This window comes from Stegostoma tigrinum, chromosome 1, assembly GCF_030684315.1.
Source record: "Stegostoma tigrinum isolate sSteTig4 chromosome 1, sSteTig4.hap1, whole genome shotgun sequence".
NCBI lineage: Eukaryota > Metazoa > Chordata > Chondrichthyes > Orectolobiformes > Stegostomatidae > Stegostoma > Stegostoma tigrinum.
In genome coordinates this window covers 130024337-130046443 of record NC_081354.1, presented here as the reverse complement: position 1 = coordinate 130046443, position 22107 = coordinate 130024337, and the positions used below count along the sequence as shown (strand labels likewise).

At 41.4% G+C, this 22107-nt stretch overlaps 1 protein-coding gene across 3 annotated transcripts in view; it reads right to left on the bottom strand.

Moving 5' to 3' along the window:
• LOC125460062 (embigin-like) overlaps positions 1 to 11386 on the bottom strand; it is a 47235-nt gene extending 35849 nt beyond the window's left edge. The window contains exons 1-3 of one of the 3 annotated variants that reach the window (XM_059648594.1): positions 9860 to 10285; positions 8511 to 8571; positions 7960 to 8046 (exon numbers count right to left, since the gene is read on the bottom strand). In XM_059648594.1, the coding sequence (XP_059504577.1) occupies positions 7960 to 8046; positions 8511 to 8562 (139 nt within the window). In that variant the 5' untranslated portion in view covers positions 8563 to 8571; positions 9860 to 10285. Of the gene's footprint in view, positions 1 to 7959; positions 8047 to 8510; positions 9550 to 9859; positions 10286 to 11125 lie in introns of those variants that run through there. The other 2 variants (XM_048547148.2, XM_048547158.2) reach the window with 2 other exon arrangements.
• Positions 11387 to 22107: the final 10721 nt, after the last annotated feature.

The window sequence follows — 22107 nt, the reverse complement described above, 5'->3', positions numbered from 1 at the left end:
TAAATAGGGAGAGAGGGGGAGGCGGACCGAAGATGGAGAGTAAAAAAGATAGGTGGAGAAGGTGTAGGTGGGGAGGTAGGGAGGGGATAGGTCAGTCCAGGGAAGACGGACAGGTCAAGGAGGTGGGATGAGGTTAGTAGGTAGATGGGGGTGCGAACAAGGGAGTCACCCTGCGGTTGCAGGGGAAGGTGCCGGGTGTGGTGGGGTTGGAGGGCAGGGAATGGGCAGTCATTTTTCCATCCCCACCCCTGTCTGCTTTCCGGAGAGACCACTCTCTCCGTGACTCCCTTGTTCGCTCCACACTGCCCTCCAACCCCACCACACCCGGCACCTTCCCCTGCAACCGCAGGAAATGCTACACTTGTCCCCACACCTCCTCCCTCACCCCCATCCCAGGCCCCAAGATGACATTCCACATTAAGCAGAGGTTCACCTGCACATCTGCCAATGTGGTATACTGTATCCACTGTACCCGGTGCGGCTTTCTCTACATTGGGGAAACCAAGCGGAGGCTTGGGGACCGCTTTGCAGAACACCTCCGCTCAGTTCGCAACAAACAACTGCACCTCCCAGTCGCAAACCATTTCCACTCCCCCTCCCATTCTCTTGATGACATGTCCATCATGGGCCTCCTGCACTGCCACAATGATGCCACCCGAAGGTTGCAGGAACAGCAACTCATATTCCGCCTGGGAACCCTGCAGCCATATGGTATCAATGTGGACTTCACCAGTTTCAAAATCTCCCCTTCCCCCACTGCATCCCTAAACCAGCCCAGTTCATCCCCTCCCCCCACTGCACCACACAACCAGCCCAGCTCTTCCCCCCCACCCACTGCATCCCAAAACCAGTCCAACCTGTCTCTGCCTCCCTAACCGGTTCTTCCTCTCACCCATCCCTTCCTCCCACCCCAAGCCGCACCCCCAGCTACCTACTAACCTCATCCCACCTCCTTGACCTGTCCGTCTTCCCTGGACTGACCTATCCCCTCCCTACCTCCCCACCTACACCCTCTCCACCTATCTTCTTTACTCTCCATCTTCGGTCCGCCTCCCCCTCTCTCCCTATTTATTCCAGTTCCCTCCCCCCATCCCCCTCTCTGATGAAGGGTCTAGGCCCGAAACGTCAGCTTTTGTGCTCCTGAGATGCTGCTTGGCCTGCTGTGTTCATCCAGCCTCACATTTTATTAAAATAAAAATTCAGTTGTGTTATCCGACAAATGACTTTATAGGTCTTCAACCCTCAATTGAAGGTCATTCTGTTTCCACTTTAAAGTTCCTGTTTCAATTAGCATGACTGCACTCGATTTCTCTTTATCACCGTAACCAGCTCATACTTACTCTCAGCCCCTACTGTTTTGGAGACACTGAACCTACCAGTCCCTTTGCTGTTATAAAGTGGTATTAATCAAAGCCCACACATGTACAGAAAGAAACTTGCACACTCCGTAACCCTTTGAACGGTTCTGCCTTTTTAAAAAGAAACTGTTTCTCTCAATTTCAGCCTCACTGAGCTTAGGATTTCTCAACTTTTTACTTATTCCCTTGCATGGTCTCGTCACACTTACATACATGGTTCTTCTGACCCTTTTATATTGGTTCCAGAATTTCCATTTTTCTGATTCCACCTATTTCCACTTTACCATACACATGAAATTCCTCCATACCTCCAAAACATCAGGACCATCTCAGGGCTCCACTTCTTCATTGAATGGAGGCCTGACAGTCCCCATACTCCACCACTCACATCTGTCTGACTGATTTTGTTCTCTCTATCAATAAATTCTTCTTTGACTAATTCACTTCCTTCAAGTAAAATGTGTAGCTAGGCTTCCCTCACAGGCCCCAGATATGCCTGTCTGCTTGTAGGGGACATGGAACATTCCGTGTTCCAGTCCTACTCAGGCCCCTTCCTACAACTCTTTCTTTGGTGTGTCAATGACATAATCAGTGCTGTATTTGCTCTCATCCAGCATTGAAAAAGAAAAATCAATTTTCCTTCTAGTTTCCATACTTCTCTCATCTTCACTTGTCTCTAATAATCTCTAGACCATCTCTAATTCATCATTCCCTTCCTTGATTTCTCTGTTTCTACTTTAAGAGTCAGTTGTTCCAGATTCTCCGACTCCATCGCATCTGTTTAGAATCCTTCTTTAGAACCTTTACAGTGTGGAAACAGGCCATTTGGCCGAAAATGTCTGTACCAACTCTCCGAAGAGCATCCCATCCAGACTCACGTCCTTGCTCTGTCCCTGAAACCCTACATTTCCCATGGCTAATCCAATTAACTTACATATCTCTAGACATTATGGGTAACTTAGCATGACCAATCCATTTAACCTGCACATCTTCGCACTGTGGGAGGAAAGGAGATCATCCAGAGAAAACCCACGCAGACACAGAAAGAATGTGCAAACTTCATTATACACATGAAATTCCTCTATACGTCTAAAACATCAGGACCATCTCAGGGCTCCACTTCTTCAATGAATGGAGTTGCCCAAGACTGGAATTAAACCTGGGTCCCTGGCACTGTGGAGCAACAGTGCTAACTACAGAGCCATCGTACCACCTCTGAACATTACACGGGTCTCTGGATTAATATTCCAGTGACAATACCATTAGGCTATTGTCTCCCTTTTTCACAAGGTCAGCACTTATTGTGTATCTCTCAGCACAGTGGAGAAGGCGATGATGAGCTGCCTTCTTGCAGTGCAGTTATGGAGGGAATTCCAAGATTTCATAGAATCTCTTCCCATGTGCAGGCAGGCCATTCAGCCCGTCAAGTCCACAATGACCCTCCAAAGAGCAACCCAAACAGACACAGTACTGGTCCAGTACCCTATCCCTGCATTTCCTATGGCTAATCCACCTAGTTTGCACATCCCTGGACACTATGGGCAATGTAGCATGGCTATTACACCTAACTTGCACGTCTTTGTACTGCAGGAGTGTGCAAACTCTGCACAGTCGCCTGAGGGTGAAATTGAAACCAGGTCCCTGGTGCTGTAAGGCAGCAGTGTTAACCATTGAGCTATTGTCCCCACCCCTGTCCTAATGATCTCACCTACCACAAGGGTGCTTCGAACACGTCTTCAGTTTCCCTCAACTGAGGACTTATCCCAATCATGGCTGGCAGGGTCTTGACCCATTCCCTTCACATCCACATTTCCTCCCTCTCATAACAACAGGGTTCCCCTTGTCCTCATTTACTGCATTACCAGCCTTCACATTCAGGGATCATTTTCTGCCATTTCTGCCAAGTGCAGCAAGATGCCACAATCAAAGAAATTATCCCCTTCTTGGTCAACATTCTGCAGGAAACATTTCCCCAGTGACAGAGCCAGTCCACACCTCTGTCTCCTAAAATTTCTTTATCCCGAGGAACTTTCTGATGCAGGAGCAGAGGATGTAACACCTACTCTTTACTCCCTCCCCCTCACTGTCCAAGGCCCCAAGCACACCTTCCAAGTGAAACAACACTTACTTGAAAGATTAAGTACTTGTATTTCTTTCAATGTCATCTACTGCAACCACTGCTTACAGGTGGTCCCCTCTGCATTAGCAAGACCAAAAGTAGAATGGGTCGCTGCTTCCCAAAACATCTCCTTTCTGTCCTGAAGAATAACCCCTACCTTCCAATTCCTTGCCAATTCAATGTGTCATCTTACTGTCATGCTAGGACATGGAAAAAGCAGATCTGTATTGCACTGAGTTAAGGGATATAAATAAACAATAAATAAAGTTTTTAGAAGAACAACTCCAGCTCATGCTTCGATATGAATAGATGAGTAACAGTTTAATATTGGTCAGTCTTTGCCTCTGTTGTTCAGGGTAAGCAGTGGCAGAGTAAGCTAGGAATCCAGGGCCCCAGGATAATGTTCTGAAGAGATAAGTTTGAATTTCATCACACCGCAGCAGATGGCCTAATGGCAATCATGTAACCATTGTTGGTGGTCATAAATTCCAGCTGGCCATATCCCCACACCTCTTGTTCTAATTGTTCGAGACACAGTCAGGCATGGAGCAGCAGGTCAAAGAAATGGTCAGGGATAAACTTATTGAAAATTTCATAGTCTTCTTGGACTCATTGTGGAGTCCAGAATCCATTGTGGTTACATATGTTGGCATAAGAGAAATACTCCATACTTTTAACAAGTTGGAAACCTGCAACTATGCAAAATTGGCAGAAACAGTTTGTGCTTTTTTATCATGATTGAAAAAGAGTTTAAACTGCAAGAGTCAGTGAAGTTTGTAAAAGATGCAATTTTTTTCTCATTTACTCATGAGACACTCATGGGCATCACTGAGTAGCGAGCATTTATTGTTTGTGCTTCGTTGTTCTTGAGGTGGGCTTCTTTCTTGAAGTGCTGCAGTCCCAGCAGGTAGATCATAATTGCTGTAGGGAAGGAATTCCAGGATTTTGATCCAATGATATTCAAGCATTAGTGATATATTCCCAAGTCAAGATGGTGAGTGGCTCAGAGAAGAACTTGCAGGTGGTAATGTTCCAATGTACCCGCTGCCCTTGTCTTTCTAGATTGAAGTGGTTGTGGGTTTGGAGGTAGTGTCTAAGGATCTTTGGTGACGTTCTGTAATATTTCTTGTCAGATATACACACTGCTCCTACTGAATGTCTGTGGTGGACACAATGGATGCTTACAGACGTGCTACCAATCAAGAAGCTGTTTTGCCGTGGATGGTTTAAAGCTCCTTGAATGCTATTGGAGCTGCACTCATCCAGGTAAATGGAACAATCCACCATACTCCTGACTTGTAGTTTGTAGACAGTGGACTGGATTTGTGTGGTTAAAAAGTGAGTTACTTCCCGCAGTATTCTTAGTCTCTGACCTGCTGTTGCAGCCACAGTGTTTATGTGGCGAGTCCAGTTGAGTTTCTGGTCAATGGTAACCGCAGGATGTTGACAGTTGGAGATTCAGTGATGATAACACTGCTGAATGTCAAGGGATGGTGGTTGGATTGTCTCTTACTGAACTGTCATTGCCTGGCATTTGTGTGGCATGACTGTTCCCTGCCACTTTTCAGCCCAAGCCTGGATATTGTCTAAATCTTGTTGCATTTGAACATGGACTACTTCCGTATCTGAGGAGTTGCAAACCTTGCTGATTACTGTGCAATCATTTGGCGAACATCCTGACCTCTGAGTTTATGATGGAGGGAAGGTCTTTAATGTCACAGCTGAAGATGGTTGGGTCTATGAAATGACCCTGAGGAACTCGTGTAGCTGAAATGACTGACTTTGTACAACCATAACCATCTTCCTCTGTGCCAGGTATGACTCCAACCAACGGAGAGTTTTCCCCCTGTTCCCATTGATTTTAGTTTTGCTTGGGCTCCTTGATGTTACACTTTGTTGAATGTGGCCTTGATGTCAAGGCCTGTCACTCTCAATTCATCTCTGGAATTCAGCTCTTTGGTCCATGCTTGAACCAAGGCTGTAACAAGGTCAGGAGCTGAGTAGCCTTTGAGGAACCCAAACTGGGCATCAATGAGCAGGTTATTGTTTAGCAGTCGCTGCTTGATAGCAATGTTGATGACACCTTGCATCACTTTACTTTATTTCTAATAAAAGCAGACTCGATGGCCAGATTGAATTTGCCCTGCTCTTTATGTACAAGTCATACCTGGGCAATTTTCCACCATGTCAGGTAGATGGCAATGCTGTAACTGTACACCACAGCTTGGCTATGGAGTGGCATGTTCTGCAGCAAAAGTCTTCATGTGAGGGAAAATGCAAGCTTTCAACTCAAACATCAAGTTGAAGTTCAGTGTCTACATGCTTCTGCAAAACTTTGCTGGCAGTTTGGTAATAAGGATCTGCTCGCATTGATTGAAGATGAGCTGCATAACACTCCATGGGAAACCACCAATGAGATGGGATGGTCAAAGTCCACAGATGGAGGACATGGTCAAAAAAGATTGTCAGGCTCAGAGATCTAAGATATTGCAAACAAAAAAGTTCCTGTTTGAAAAGGAAGGAAATTCATCAGATTAAGGGCCCACCGGTTGGTGGAATGGAGTGATTGCCTAATTCTGCAGCAAAGAAATTATCTGTGAAGGAAATTCACAAAATAAGGGGTCTCCCAGTTTAAAGGAACTCCACACATCTCACACTCTCAAGAACAGAATCAAGATGCATGGTCTTCCAGTCAAGAACTACCAATCCTCCATGACTTACAGAGCAGTGAAACCATCTGACTGTCTCAATGTATAAAGTCAAAGACTTCAGAGGGGTGGTTGTGGGGAGGGGGAATGGGTAGTGGTAACTTTTTCAAAAATTTGTTTGTGCGATGTCAGTGTCACTGGCTGGCCAGCATTTATTGCCCATTTCTAGTTGCCCTTGAGAAGGTCATGGTGAGCTGACTTCTTGAACTGCTGCAGTCTATCTGCTGTGGGTGCACCCACAATGCCATTCAGGAGGGAATTCCAGGTTTTGACCCAGCAATAAATGAAGGAACAATGAAGAATATTTCCAAATGGCTTGGAAGAGAACTTGCAGGTGGTGATGCTCCCATGTATCAGCTGACCTTGTCCATCTAGATGGAAGTGGCTGTGAGCTTGGAAGGCGCTGTCTCAGGATCTTACGTAATGGTATACATGAATGTATAAATACTAATAATGGAAGACTTTGTAGTGGAGATGTTTTCTAAGATGTACAGCTTTGACAGTGTTTAATGCTAAGTGCATTAAATACCACTCAATCTGATGAAGTCATATTGACTTGGGTGAGAGAGTTGCTTTGGACTGTGAAGGAGATAAACCTACCATCTCGGTCACCAGTATTCTCCCAGTGACAATGTTTAAATACTAACATAATTTGCACTTGCTGGCTAACATGCAATAAACTACATCCTATTTAAGACAAAAGCCTGTTCTCATTAGATTGTCAAGTGGATTCTTTTACCACATTATTATGATCAGGTACCTTCAATCTGAACCCTAAAGGAGAATGGAGGCAGCAAATTAATTTGATGCTTGATGTACCTTTCATCAATGTGACTGGGTTGAGGATCAATCAAACAACACACCACTCCCTGAAGAAGAGAAGCTAGGAGAAGAATGGCAGATAATCTCTCAGTATGATCAAGATATGAAGCCCAGGAGGAGTGCTGGGAGGTTGGAAGGTGCTGATGGTTAACATGCAAGGACTAGTGGGAGGACACCCAGGAGGGGTGGGCCTTGGGGTGGCTTACCTTCAGAAAAGGAACCCTATGAAGGAGATAGCCTGGTCCTTTCCCACCCGATGTCTCAACAGGCTAACCAAGCCTGCTTCCAAACCATTATGATTCTCCCCTACCAACCGTAAATTGAGTCTGGATGAAAGATGTTCTTAAGGGGCCAGTTAATTGGTGATTATTTGGTATATGGGCCAAACGGCCACTTGAGGCTTTGCTCACTTCCCATTTATATTGTGGGCAAAACAGGGATGGGCAGATAGGCTGCAGGTCTGGCACCAACACCATCTTAAGGGCTCATCTCACCTCTCCTTTAGGAGACTGGAAAATTCAGCCCTTAAACCAGCTGTACAAATAAACTTGATCAGTCCATCATTTCTTCAGAATAGAATTTTCTATCCTCATGTTTAAATCTCAATGGTCATATTTTCTTCATGTTGGTAAATTTTTTTTATTTATAACACAAGCTAACTATTGGTGCCTGAATTGAAAACTGTGCCAATGTGATTTATAAATAATTATGTTGTATCAAATCATTACCTAGAGCATTCTAAGGAATTTTTATTTTCATTTGGTGTCCAATTCAATACTGTAAACTTGAAGGTTATTGAAGAAAGAATATTTAAGAAAATACCCCTTGCGTGGCTGCACAAATTTATAGTCATCTAAGTGATTTATAAAGTACAAGTAGATGCTGCAGTAAAGTATGTTTACACAACAAATATTCTTAGTTATTAATGAAAGAAATGTCATACTGGAATTACCTGACAAATGAATAGTCTCCACCACTGGTAAATGGTTTCCAAAACCTGTGGATGTTTTTGGTTCTGGGGTTGCATATTGAGAAGAATCTGAAAATTTAAATTACACAAATCTTAGCAAAGTCACTCCATAGTAGTTTGACTTCTAAAACAATTGTTAAAGTAAAATGGACCCGCATGGTTACTTTAAACTGTATTTTCTTTTTGTAATCCATAATCGTATATATTTTCTATTAGGCTTCCCTCTTGGATATCTCTTTTCAAGGTCTAAAAGCCACAGCTTCTCCATTATTTCCTGAAACTCAGACCTCAAACACTAAAGAGTTAGCCTTTTGGTTGTTCTGCACCACCTCTAATTCCAAATATCTTCTCTTTTGTTTTGATCAAAACAGAACACATGCGATCACAGGTGTTTAACTGACTTGAAGCCTCCATCTGGAGCCACAATGAACCCAATGGGCTAAGTGACTTTGTTGTGTGCTGTAAATAAGTCTATAACATCACTTAAGGTGGCCCAATTAAAGCACTCTACAATTTGGTCTTCTCTTACTTACATTCCAATAGTTTGTGTACACTGTCCATCGTGCCATCAACTTCCTGCTCCATTGGCGGAACCTATTGAATGTTGAACCTGCACTTATAGCTTTCCAAGACAATAGAATTATAGTAAAAGCAATAACAAATACAGGAAAAGCAACATCAACTTTATGAGTATATAAATTGTCTGCTAAGTGCATGACAGTAAAGATATCACGCCTTAAGTTTCTAACATGACAAAATGCTCCACATCATGCTTATGTTACATCCCACCCACCACAGAACTACACTGTTTATAGGAACTAAGCCGAAGTCACACCCAGGTTTCAATGTGTTTGCTTGTTTGGAATTCACCGCGTTTTAACACTCAGAGTCTATAACAAGTCGTTTCCTTACTCCCTTCCCTTAATTGACTCCAGTGATTCATATTCCCAGGCATGCCACAACAAATACACCAATATACCTAAATCTCAGGTCCCATCTGTTTGACATTTGAGTGAGCTCCCACCACATCCTGTCTGATGGCTAAAATGGAACATTTCTTTCCCATTTGCCGTCTGTTTCTTTATCTTTCCCATCCAGGTTCCCTGAGTTAAAGGAAGTTGCACCTTATTTTTGTATCCATGTGTGAAAGCTGAAACTTGAGTCTGAATAAGACCCTTGGCAAATAAACCAAACTGGGTTGCCACAAGGCAGAAGAAGCAGAAAGTCATCTTGCAACTGTGTTTTCAAATCCCACCCAATCCTTGCTTGTTGCTGTCTCTAATCTCCTCCAACTTCACAATCTTCCAAACTATCTGCGTCCTTTAATTCTGGCCTGTTGTTCACTCTCAGTTGGAATTGCTAGTGACACAAAGTGAATGGGAAGAGTGAGGAGACAGTGGAAGGGCTTACAAAAAAATTAAAGACAAGTTAAAAAAAAGAATTGCCAACATCAACCGCTACCCACGATAAGTAACCAGCTGGAAGAAAATCCCAAAGAACTTCAGATGTTCTGAGGAAGGGCCACCAGAACCAAAACATTAACTCTGATTTTTTTCTTCACAGGTGTTGCCAACCTGCTAAGCTTTTCCAGCAACTTCTGTTTTTAATCAGCTTGAGGTCCTGGGTAAGTGTGTCAATGAATTGAAATAAATGGTTTGGAAAGACAGATAATGAGTGAGGAATCAATAGAACTCAACATTCAATATATGTCATCAAAGCAGATTGGTTATCAAGAATACCAATAGATTAGTCAAAAAAATGTTGATGCAATAGCATACAATACAGAGGAAATGCCCATCAGAAAATTGTGTAATAGTCTCAGTACTAATGCAAAAAGAGGAGTTGGAAATAGCAATAAAAATAGGAAAGTAGACAACCATACAAGAGAGATAATAGGAACTGCAGATGCTGCTCCTCTGCTGCTGTTTGGCCTGCTGTGTTCATCCAGCTCTACAACTTGTTATCAATTATACAACAGAGGTTGTTCCATTACAGTAGAAAAACTTGCGGGCTGATTCTTCTCAATGTGATCTCAATGACCCCATCCTTTCCTTGACTCAGACAGAACTCACAGAACAGTGGGAAAATAATTCATTGACTATAAACGTATTCTGAAAAATATAACTAGGTTTTATAACTTGAGGTTGGACAAGTGATGGGGGCGGCTAGGATTACGTTGTTCAAGTTCATCATTCTCCAGTTTCAGCCTCTTCCAATAAAAAATTCACGAACAGATCTGATGTCGTGCTGCAGAATCTGCTTCAACTCGAACTGCAACAGACAGCAACCAGCATCCGACAGAAACCCTTCACCGTTATAACGCATTCTGCGCAGGAACTCAGCTCACACGCTCCGCGAAATGTCCACACGACAATCTTAACCGGAAGTCGAGTTTTGTTTCGAGTATTAAAGCTAAATTTGGAATCTCAGAACCCAGCTCTGCAGCAGAAATTTATCCCTTTCCAACCCTACCTCTCTGCCCAAGCGTGATATGGATTGTGTAGGATACAAGTCATGTTACGGTAACAACTTTCTACATCGACACTGCTGTCCGGTTATAAAGCACCTCGCATCATTAGCGGGATGTTATATCTCAAGTAAACCTCATTATTGTTCGAAGTCCTTATGTTATAAGGAGAGCAGTGAATGCCGCACATAAATTAATCTGGCAAATGTACTCCAGCGACCTCAACCGGATATTTACTTAAAACACAAAAAAAGTCTTCGAGACATGCATTGTGTCTAAGGTGGCCCCCACCTCATGTTAAGTCTGACAAAAATAGTTTAGCATCTTCCCACGTTTGATGAGTGCGTGTGGTCAGTAGCAGGAGAGAGGCTGCAACGACACGGCTAGGTAACATCAGAGGAGAGAAACCGATTACACAGTGTATGCAGCACTGTTCCTGGCAACCACTCCCCAACTGAATTAGTTCGCATTGAATCAACCGCATACATATCAATCCACCGCGATCCACCATTCCCCTCAACACAGGAGACCGCATCGCCTTATAGAGCGAGCCCGGAGCTGCTCACATCTCCTGGTGGTCCCAGTTGCATTTATATCAATTCATTATCCAGTTCCATGTCGAAGACAACAGCCCACCAACCCGGTCCCTGGCTGAAAATCAAACAGTTCTGGAGCATTTACCTGATTCGACCTGATCCCTAAACGAGACAAGCAGGAAGATCACAGTCTGTTTTATTAATAGGCCAGCCATCTCAATCTAACGTGATGACTTTTCGGTGAGAACCCGTCTCGCCGGCTTCTATTAATGGTACCTTTATTTCCCTATCTCAGACTGCTCTTTTTCTAGGACCTCCTCTCCATCTTTTTCTCCTCCAGATCCTTCAGAAGGTTAAAACGTGCGCATCAAGTAATCGACAGTCCTCCAGAGGGAGCCCTTCTCTCTAAGAGCACGGACGTTCCTGACACTGACCGGCTCGGTGGGCAAAGAGTTATTGGGGAGATAGTGTCATACTACAAATGTCATGATTGGAGATCATAGAAATCCGCGTGTTCCCGAAATTCATGAGCATATCTGTCACAAAAAAATCCCAGGTCAGATTCTTATTGTTGACCAATAAGCCGTATTGTTGGTCTGAATAAATATTTTGCTGTTTTTAGAAAAAAAATTATGTGGTAGTACAACGAGATCTAGCAATTTTTGTCACTATGATCCGGACTGAACTACGTAAATCTGATTTTTTTTCTCTCCTTACAGAATCACAACTTACTCAGTGTCATAGGGAATAGTCATTGCCGTTCCACAATTCAATAAGCTCATGCTTTAGCTAAACCTCAACTCCATTTACCAGCGTGACTTCAATAAAAGCTGCTGATCTCAGTATTGAAAACTCACATTGTTTCACGTTCTATCATTTTGGGAATAGGAAGTCAATAGTGCAAGAACTCTACTCCTTTGCGTGGAAAGGACCTTCTTGATTTGATTCAGACATGTCCTAGATCTAATTTGAAGATTTAATCCCTCTTTATCACCTTGTAAGTTTGGTATGAGATGGACAAGCCACTTGAAAACGGCCTATCATCCCAGTTCTCCAGGATTCCACCCACATTCCACTGGAGAACCACCAGAAATTGCAGGAAATTATTTAATATATTTTAGAAGTAACATCATACATAACCTCAGTTTTGTTTTCCCCCATTCATCTTTCAAAAATTGTATGTTACCAGCTGTGCATTTGTACATTGCAAATCATCACATGTTCTATTATTCCAAATAGAAATTCAGCAACAACAGTAGCAGACATGATATACCACAAATTGGTATTGTAAAATCCAAGTGAAGTGTTTGGGTTGACAGAACCAGGAATCAGAGACACTGTACAGAATAAGGACAATACAATAGCAAATGAAAAGAAAGGATATAGGAAATCATGATAAGCGTAATATCTAGCTTGGACTTTAAAACAGATCGTAAAAGAGAAAAGAAACATTTTCAAATGCCTCAAATGTGTACAGGACATAGGATAAAATGCAAAAAAGGTGTTGAGCACCTTGAGACTTGCTGTTGGAAAAAAGTAGAAGCCAGGTGAAAGCACCAAAAGGAGTGCAATGCCACATCAATGCCCCATCCACCCTTTCCTGTGACCACCACCTGTCCCAAATTTAACAGCCTGCAGTAGCTGCATCAGTCTATACAGCCACCTGTGGACTCACCCTGAGAGTGGAAGAGAGTCATCTTCATATGAGAGGGACCACCACTGATGATGGTGATGACAGTATCTATTCATAAGAGTGGTTGCACTCTTCATACACAAGTGATTCAGTCCTCAATATGCCACAGCAGTAATGCAGACTTTAAAACAATGCTGTGTGAAAATCCTACAAAATGCATGAAACCAGCAGGAACATTACTGAGTATATTATGAGCATCTTGGAACAACGCTCCAAATGCCTGGATAGATCAGGGCATATTTTAGAATATTGTTCTACCAGAGTCCTCCGAAATTATGGTTTTCTGCAGCAAGATACATATAGTTGGAAAATTAATAAGTTGCACCCACTGACAGGAAAAAATGAAGTGCCCATCTGTTGCTTAACAGAGAAAGTGCTAGGATGGAGAAAAATTTACAGTGGGAAAGGGAGGATCATTGGTAGTGGTCCAAGTCGATATCAATGACATAGTTAAAACTAGGCAACAGGTTCTGCTGAGGGAGTATGAGAATTTGGATGCCAAATTAAAAAGAAGAGCCCAAAAGGTAATAATCTCTGGATTACTGTCTGAGCCACAAATGATGCATTATATTCAAGAAGACATGGCTCAAAGATTGGTGTAAGAATGGTGGCTTTGAATTCTTGGGCACTGGCAATAGTACTGGGGAAAGTGGGATCTGTATCATTGGAACAATCCAAAGCTGAACCATGCTGAAACTGATGTTCTTGCAAGCTGCCTAATTAGAGAAATGCAGTGGGTTTAAACAAACAAGGAAGAGTGGGGCGAGGGGAGTGAGAAATCTGCTTGAGTAATTGTAGTAAATCAATAATAAATCAATTGTAATAGAGTCAAGGGGGACATACTAACATCGGAAAATAAAGATCAAAGATTTGCAGGAAGGGACAGAGTGAAAAATTCGCAGAATTATTCAGCTGTCAACACTATATCTTACAAAGGTAACACATAGGAAAACTGAAGACTCTGTGTCTTACAGCATGTAACATTCAGAACAAGAATGGATAGTGCACACTGAAGTGAACAAATATGATCTGATAGCTATTACAGAGATGTGACTATTGGATAAATGGCATGCGATACTCAAGAAGAACAAGAAGCCAGCTAAAGATGGAGGATTAGTACACCTAATCAACGTTAGCATTGGTGTGATAGTTGTCCATAACTTTGGTTCATGGGATCAGGTTGTAAAGTCCACTTGGATGGAGGTGATGGATGTTGGGAAATTAAGTCACTTGTGGAAGGAATCTACATACCTCTGAGTGGTAACCACAATGTAGGCTGAATTATGCAAGATGAAATATTGGGTGCTTGAGAGAAAAGGATAGTAACAATTATGGGTAATTTAATTTTCATATAGATTAGAAAAATCAGAATGGTAATGATAGCCTAGATGACAGTTTCTCAGAGTACTTTGTTCTGGACCTGACCAGAGAGTAGTCTATCAGACTTAGCATTGTGTAATCTGACAGAAAAATTTAATGACCTCAGAGGGAAGTTACCTCTAGATAGTGACCATAAAACTTATAGATTGTTACATCTAGTTTGAAAGGGAAATGTGTGGGTCTAGGATATTGCATTTTTTTAAAAAAGAATATCTATATGAAAATGAATGCTGAGCTAGCTTTCTGCAGTGAACTGGAACATTAGGCTAGCAGATAGATCAGTAGAGAAACAGTAGCAGACATTTACAAGGATACTCAAAATAAATGCAATCTTACTATAAAGAAAAATTCCAAAGGTGGGCGAATTCACCCTTTGTGGTTTACTAAAAGAGTTAAGGAGAGCAAAAAACTTAGAGGGGGAAATGTATAATCATGCAAAGTTGAGTGGCAGGTAAGATGACTGGTCGTTGTACCAAGATTGACAGGGAATGATTAAAAGGTATTCAACAGTAATACAGCACAAGAGGAAGTTAGATAGAAATGTAAATCATATAGTAAGAGTTTTTACAGATATCTTAAAAGGAAATACTAAGTAATCATTGGTCATCTGGAAGCTGAGAATGGGCAGTTAATAGTAGACAATAAAATGGCAGATATAATGAAAAATATTCTGCTGTTGTCATCACTGTGAGGGACACAAAAACATCTCAGTAAATACCTGTAAATTTGGAGATCGAAGAAGGAGAAATATTTATTGAAATTATAATCACTTGGGAAGCAATACTCAGCAAACTGATGGTGTTGCAGGTTGATAAGTGGCTGAGTCCAAATGGATTTAATTCTAGTGCCTTAAAAAAGTGATTAATAGGTACTGTCATCACCATCATCAGTGGTGGTCGCTCTCATATGAAGATGACTCTCTTCCACTCTCAGGGGGAGTCCACAGGTGGTGGATCTATTGCTTTTAATTGTCCAATGTTTGTTAGATTCTGGGAAAGTTCCATAAGACTGGAAAATGACATTTTGTACTTGGATTTCCAGAAAGCATTGAACAAGGTGTTCCAGAAAAAGTTACTGCTCAAGGTAGGAGCTCATAATGAGGGGTAGCATGCTAGTATGGATAGAAGATTGGCCAACTGGTGTGAAACAGAGTTTATGCATATAAATGTGTCATTTTCAATTTGATGAGTAGGGCCCTGTTGGTGTCTATGCTGGGCCCTCAAGACAGTGCAATTGGACATGCCCCTTTTTCATTGCCATATGCTATACTTAAATGCCCACTGAACATTAATGGATGGTCAATTAGTTGTGGGTAACTGAATGGGAATGGTGCAAAGTGGGTGAGGTAAGTAGGTGGCATGGTAATGTGGCAGTTAGATTATGTGCAACGTAGATGAGGTGAATCAAATAACGTGTGTGGCAGTTCCGTGGAACACGGATAATGCTTTCACATAGCAAGAACCAACAAGTGCAACCTTTTATTGTCAGCACTCTGTTGCACTGTGGCCAACACACAGTTCTGGTTCAATGGGAAATATTCCCACTCTCACTACCTGCTGTAGTCGTATCAGAAAGGTTTACAGATTGGTAGTTGACCTGCTTTGCTGCAATAAGCACACTTTCCATGGCCCATCGTGGTTTAGGGTGGGACTTGTACTGGAGCTTTTAGGTCAGAATTAGGGAGTGTCCACTGTATCAGTAGAAATTTGTCAATCAGAAATCCTTGGCTAAATCAGAAGGGATTGTCAGTCCTGGAGCTTGGCCAGTCAGGACATGGGGTATTCAGGTGGTTAGGGATTAGTATTGTCAGAAGAGATAGTTGGATCAAGTTGGGTCAGGGAGGTAGTCTGAAGATTTTGGACGGAGAGTTACCCCAGTCCTTGATTTTCACTAAAGGTCTGTCCACTAACACTAACCAATTCTGAGGTAACTCGTGTGCATTGTGAATACTATGTATCTGATGATATTATGGCCTTCAGGTTATCCTTTATCTCAGAGACACAGACTTTCAGACTCTCTCCCTACATAACTAGGAAACATTTTATCAATTGGAAACTGGCCTGAACTGTTTCTCACGTGATAGTTGGCATGGGGATGGAATGGGGAAGCTCTTTGTACATCTATGATTGTGTGTGCATGCAGTCCCTCTCAGCAGTTTTCTACCCAGTGGTATTTGCTATTTCAAACCCTTACATCTATACTATCCCTTAGAATGCTGAGGTTGTTCTTGCCTTTTACTTTATCTCACACTTCAAGGAAAGCACAGTTCAAAAGCACCAGAATGGCCCACAAGATTTGTTGCGTTAGGACATAGAATATTACAGCACAGTACAGGCCCTTCGGCCCTCGATGTTGTGCCGACCTGTCATACCAATCTCAAGCCCATCTAACCTACACTATTCCACATACGTCCGTATGCTTATCCAATGACGACTTAAATGTATCTAAAGTTGGCGAGTTATTTCTGTTGTTTCTTTTTCGCCATTTTCTTTTACTTCTTTCATATTGACATAGGGTTGTTTGTACCAATGATCCCTTTCATTCACTTATTGAGAATTTCTCCTTTCATTATCATTAGAGGCATTTTATTCCTCCTTCAATAATGGATTTTCAGAGAAATATGATTGAAAGAGTTATAGAATCACAGAGATGTACAACACGGAAACAGACCCTTCAGTCCAAGCCATCCATGCCAATCAAATATCCTAAATAAATCTAGTCCCATTTGGGGGCTTTTGGCCCATATTCCTCTAAACCCTTCCTGTTCATTTATTCATCCTGATGCCTTTTAAATGTTGTAATTATACGAGTCTCTGCCACTTCCTCTGGCAGCTCATTCCATACAAACTCTGTGTGAAAAAGTTGTCCCTTAGGTTCCTTTTAAAACTTTCCACTCTCACCTTAAACCTATGCCCTCTAGTTTTGGACTCCCCATCCCAGGGAAAAGACCTTGTCTATTTACCTTATCCATGCCCCTCATGATGTTATAAACCTCTATAAGGTCACCCCTCAGCCTCCAGTGCTCCAGCAAAAATAGCCCCAGTCTAGTCAGCCTCTCTCCAAAGCTCAAGCCCTCCTACCCTGGCAACATCCTTGTAAATCTTTTCTGAGGCATTTCAAGTTTCACAACATCTTTCCTTTAGCAGAGAGACCAGAATTGCACACAGTATTCCAAAAGTGGCCTAACCAGTGTCCTATACAGCCACAACATGACCTCCCAACTCCTATACTCAATGCACGGCCAATAATGGCAAGCATACCAAATGCCTTTTTCACTATCTTGTCTAACTTGGACTCCAGTTTCAATGGTCTTTTTATCAGGACCATCGGCCTTACCATTAAGTGTATAAGTCGTGCCCGGATTTGCCTTTCCAAAATGTAGCACCTCACATTTATCTAAATTAAACTCCATCTGCTACTCCTGGAGACATTCTGTTACCTACACTCAAGAGAGGTGTCAATTACCAATGTGCGCAATTTCAAAGTAAGATGCAGGAGGTTTAGAGCAGATTTTGCAAAGTATTTTCTTTTACCCAGCATTTGGAGGATATTTGGAACTCACTGCCTGAAAAAATGGTAGGTGCAGGAACCCTCAAGACATTGAAGAAGTATTGAGATGGGTATTTGAAAAGCCATAGCAGAATAGGCTATGGGCCACATTTCTAGAAAATGGGATCAAAATAGAGAGATGTTTGATGACTGGCGAGGACAAGGTGGGCCAGAAGATGTTTCTCAGTGCTGTGAAAAAGGCTTTAATCTATATAAGAGTTTTATGTTTATTTTAATCTTGCAAGATAAATGGCTCTCTGCTGCGCTGTTCCTACATATGTCACTGTCACCTTGTCAGTATTCAGTTAGAATGATGTTGTCAAATAGACACATCAGTTCAGCCAGGAAAACACAGCAGTGTATATATAACTCACCATGTACTCTATTAAACATGATTCTTAAAACTACAGGCGTTTCTTCGCCCATTTCCTTGGTTTAACACAATATCTTCATTTTTAAATCCAAATTCCAAAAATCAAGGAAATAGCAGTGGTGTGTTATGTGGTTACTCAGGAGTTAGACTGGGATTTTTCTGACTCACATTTCCTGGATAACAAATAGGTAAGTGTATCAGTTTCTGACTCCAGTTCAAGACTATCGTAGAGCGTTCCAGCAAAAAGGAGAATTGCCCATCGAAAATTTAAACTTCCTGAGCAATTCCCACAGAGGTCAGCATGTTAGAATAACATTGGCAGTTATTTGTGGCATCATCCTTATGGCTTCATTAGCCATAAATAATTAAAAAATGCATAACCATTGCCTCCACAATTTTCATCTTTACTTTCTTAAAGATCTTCAGAGGCACCTAAGCTAGTTCAAGTGACTTATCAAATTAATATAATGCCAGATAGCAAGAAGAGGGAGATCCTAAATTGTTTTATTAAAAAAAATCATATTGTCATCCTTAAATGTTCTAAGTGGACTCTTGCTGGCATTGTAGGTTTGGAATCCAGTGATAATTTGCTTCGAACCCTAAATAATTTGCTATGGATCATTGTAAAACTGGACTTCACAAACATGAGTTTAGAGGAACCCACCACATCTTATTTTTGAAAAGGAAGTTTTTTTTAAAAAAATCTCTATTTTGAACAGGAGTAATAATTCCATTTGCCTCTCCCTCTTGCCTAATATCTCCTTTGTATTAGTCTTTGAATCATCCTGTATTTCAATAACTTCAGTTTTCACAATGACTTCTGCAACAGCTTCCTTCTCTGTACCAATAAATGTTACTGATTTATTATCTCAGTCATACCATCTTCATCTATGAATAAATCCCACTTTTAGCGCCACTACATTTCCCACATTTTGTTATTTACATGTTTATGCAAGGTCTTTGAATACTCTTTTACATAAGGAGAGACTAGCAGCTAATGTACATCCTTTGCCTCTCCACTACTTTTTCACTTTCCCTCTGACTTTTCTATATTCAATTTGACTCTCACTTTTAGTATCACATTGATATCTGCAATAGCAATAGTCTTCCAGCTTCATTTTACTCTCTACCTCTTGTCTTACTTTCTTCCTCGTGGGAATGTACCTTGACTACACCTGAACTAGCTCCTCTTTAAAGAAGATAAGGAAAAAAAAATTATAAATCAGCTTCTGTTCGGAGGATAGTAACGATAATTATTAATAAAAATAATCAAAAATCATTATTTATTAAGAGTTTTGCCTGTCAATCTTTGATTTCAATTTACCTGGGCCAGATCTGTTCTCATCCCATTGAAATTGGCCTCCCAAATTAATTACTTTTACTTCAGATTGCTCCCTCTGTCTTCCAAAGCGACCCTAAACCTTATGATGTAATGATTCTTATCTTGTAAATGCACTTCTACTGTCAATTTATCCACCTGACACACCTCTTTCCCAGAACCAGCTAATCCCCTCTTGCTCTCTGGACTGGAAACAAACTGATACAGGAAATAATCATGAATACATTTTGGACGCTTCCCAATATAACTATCACAGTCTATATAAAAATAATTAAAATTCTAATTTTAATGACCTTATATTTTTTCATATCTGAAATTGCCTTGCAACAGCGCCAGGGACCCAGGTTCGATTCCAGCCTCGGGCGACTGTCTGTGTGGAGTTTGCACATTCTCCCTGTGTCTGCGTGGGTTTTCTCCGGGTGCTCCGGTTTCCTCCCACAGCCCAAAGATATGCAGACTAGGTGGATTGGCTGTGCTAAATTAACCATAGTGTTCAGGAGTGTGTGGGTTGTAGGGGAATGGGTCTGGGTGGGATGCTGCAAGGGGCATTGTGGATTTGTTGGGCTGAAGAGCCTGTTTCCACACTGTAGGTAATCTAATCTAATCTAAAAATTGATCTTGCATATCTATATGGGTAGCAAGCGAAGAAAGAGCTGAATTTGTGAATGATTGGTACGGGTCAACAGGGTGTAGATCAGGTTGATACAGAATAATTTGCATTAAGCGTACTTTCGACCTTAAACTTAGAATATTCCTACTGGATAATTTTATTTCACCACCTACTATTACTTGGGATTTTCTTTTTGTACCTCTGTTCCTAGCTTCTGTTTGTCACATAGATAGTATTAAGAATAGTTAGCAATTCCTGGCTTGCATGCTGTTAATTTCCACAAAGTACCAAACAGAACTCTCACCCTCCCCACTGCCCAAACTCTATCTCATATTCAGCAGCATTTCCATATTACCACTTGCCAAACTGGCAGGTGCTGCAATGATCCATTATTTCCTATGAGAAAGGAAGACTTGTATTTGTATCGTGTATAATGCTTCTGATGCCCACTGCATGTCTTAACAGAATGCTCATTAAATAGTTAATTTAGTACTTTTTGAACTGTTGTAATAGAGGAAATATGGCAACAAGTTTTGCACATAGCCAAAACATCTGGTTGTATAATGTTGATCAAGCGTTAAGTGTTAGTCAGGCTGCCAGGTTTAACCTACCTTCTGTCCTTCAGAATAGTTCCCAAGGAATCTTTTACACTCATGCAACCAATCACATTGGTTAAATAACTCATCCAAAAGACAGGAAACTGACAGCGCACTGCTCTTTAAAATTGCACTAGAAGTCAATCTTGATCTTTCTGCTCAGGTACTGGAATGAAATTGAATCCAGAGGTTGTCTTCAAAGGCAAGAGTGTTGCACTAGTCTATATAGACCTTGCCTGCACCAAAAATAATTTTTATGTTAAAATGGACTTGGAAAAAATTGTCAAAGCACTCAATGGTATTTTGCCTGGGTGTAAAAATGTGGGTTTCTGAAGCTTTTGTACTGTCACATCATTGTTTCATTTCATAACACTGCAAACTAGATACAATCCTAGTTTATCATATGTAATGCCAGGGAAAATGTAAATTACCTGGTCATACTTTATCCATAAGACCTACAGTTTCAGGTCTCAATAAACAGAATATCAGGTCGACGAGAGTACAAGGATTGTTACCAGCCCTTTAAGTAAATGTTGTTATTGACAGACAAATATGTTAAACAAAAACAAAGGATAACACATTAGGAACAGGTTTTTCAGCCCATCAAGCCTGCACACACAAATGCTACCTTTCTAAACTGAAACATCTGTTTCTCTCTGTTCTCTACCTATTCATGTATGTGTCAATATTGCTATTCTATCTGCTTCTACCATCACCTCTGGTAACACATTCCAAGCACTTACCACCCTCTGTGTAAAAAACGTGCTTCTTTCATTTTCTTCAAACTTTCCTCCTTTTACCTGAAACCTAAGTACCCGAGTAATTCACAAGTCTACACAGGGGAGAAAATAAAGACTCAGACTATCCATTCTGTCCATGCCTCTCATCATTTTGTAAACTTCTATGTGGCCACTTCCTCAACCCCTCTGATCAAGTGGAAACAAATCAAGTATGTCCAATCTCTCCTCATAACTAATACCCTCCAACCGGTAAACCTTTTCTGTACCCTCTCCAAAGACTCTACATCCCTCTGGTGGTCTGGTGACCAGACCTGTACACAATATTCCAAATGTGGCTGAACTAAAGTACAGCTGTAACATGACTTGCCAATTTTAATACTCTGTCCCCAAAACAATGAAGGCAAGCACATCATGTGAACATGCCATCTTGATCGTCTTATCCACTTGAGTTGCCACTTTCAGGAAGCTGTGTGCCTGGATGCCTCTGGAAGGGTTCCACCATTTACCGTATACTTCGCTTCTGCATTAGATCTTCCAAAATGCATCACCTCATATTTGTCTGAATTAAATCCTACCTGTCATTTCACTGGCCAAGTCTTCAACCTATCTACCTCCTCTTGTATTCTCTGGCAATAATCTTCACTATCCGCAGCTCCCTCAAACTTTAAGTCATTCTCAAGCTTACTAATCAGACCACCTACATTCTCCTCAAAAATATTTACAAGTATATTACCAACCAATGGGTTCCTGGCACTTAGCCCTTAAGAGCACCATCAGCCATGGATCTCCAATCAGAAAAGCACTGCTACTCTCTATGTTTTAAGACCAACTGACCATGGATCCTATA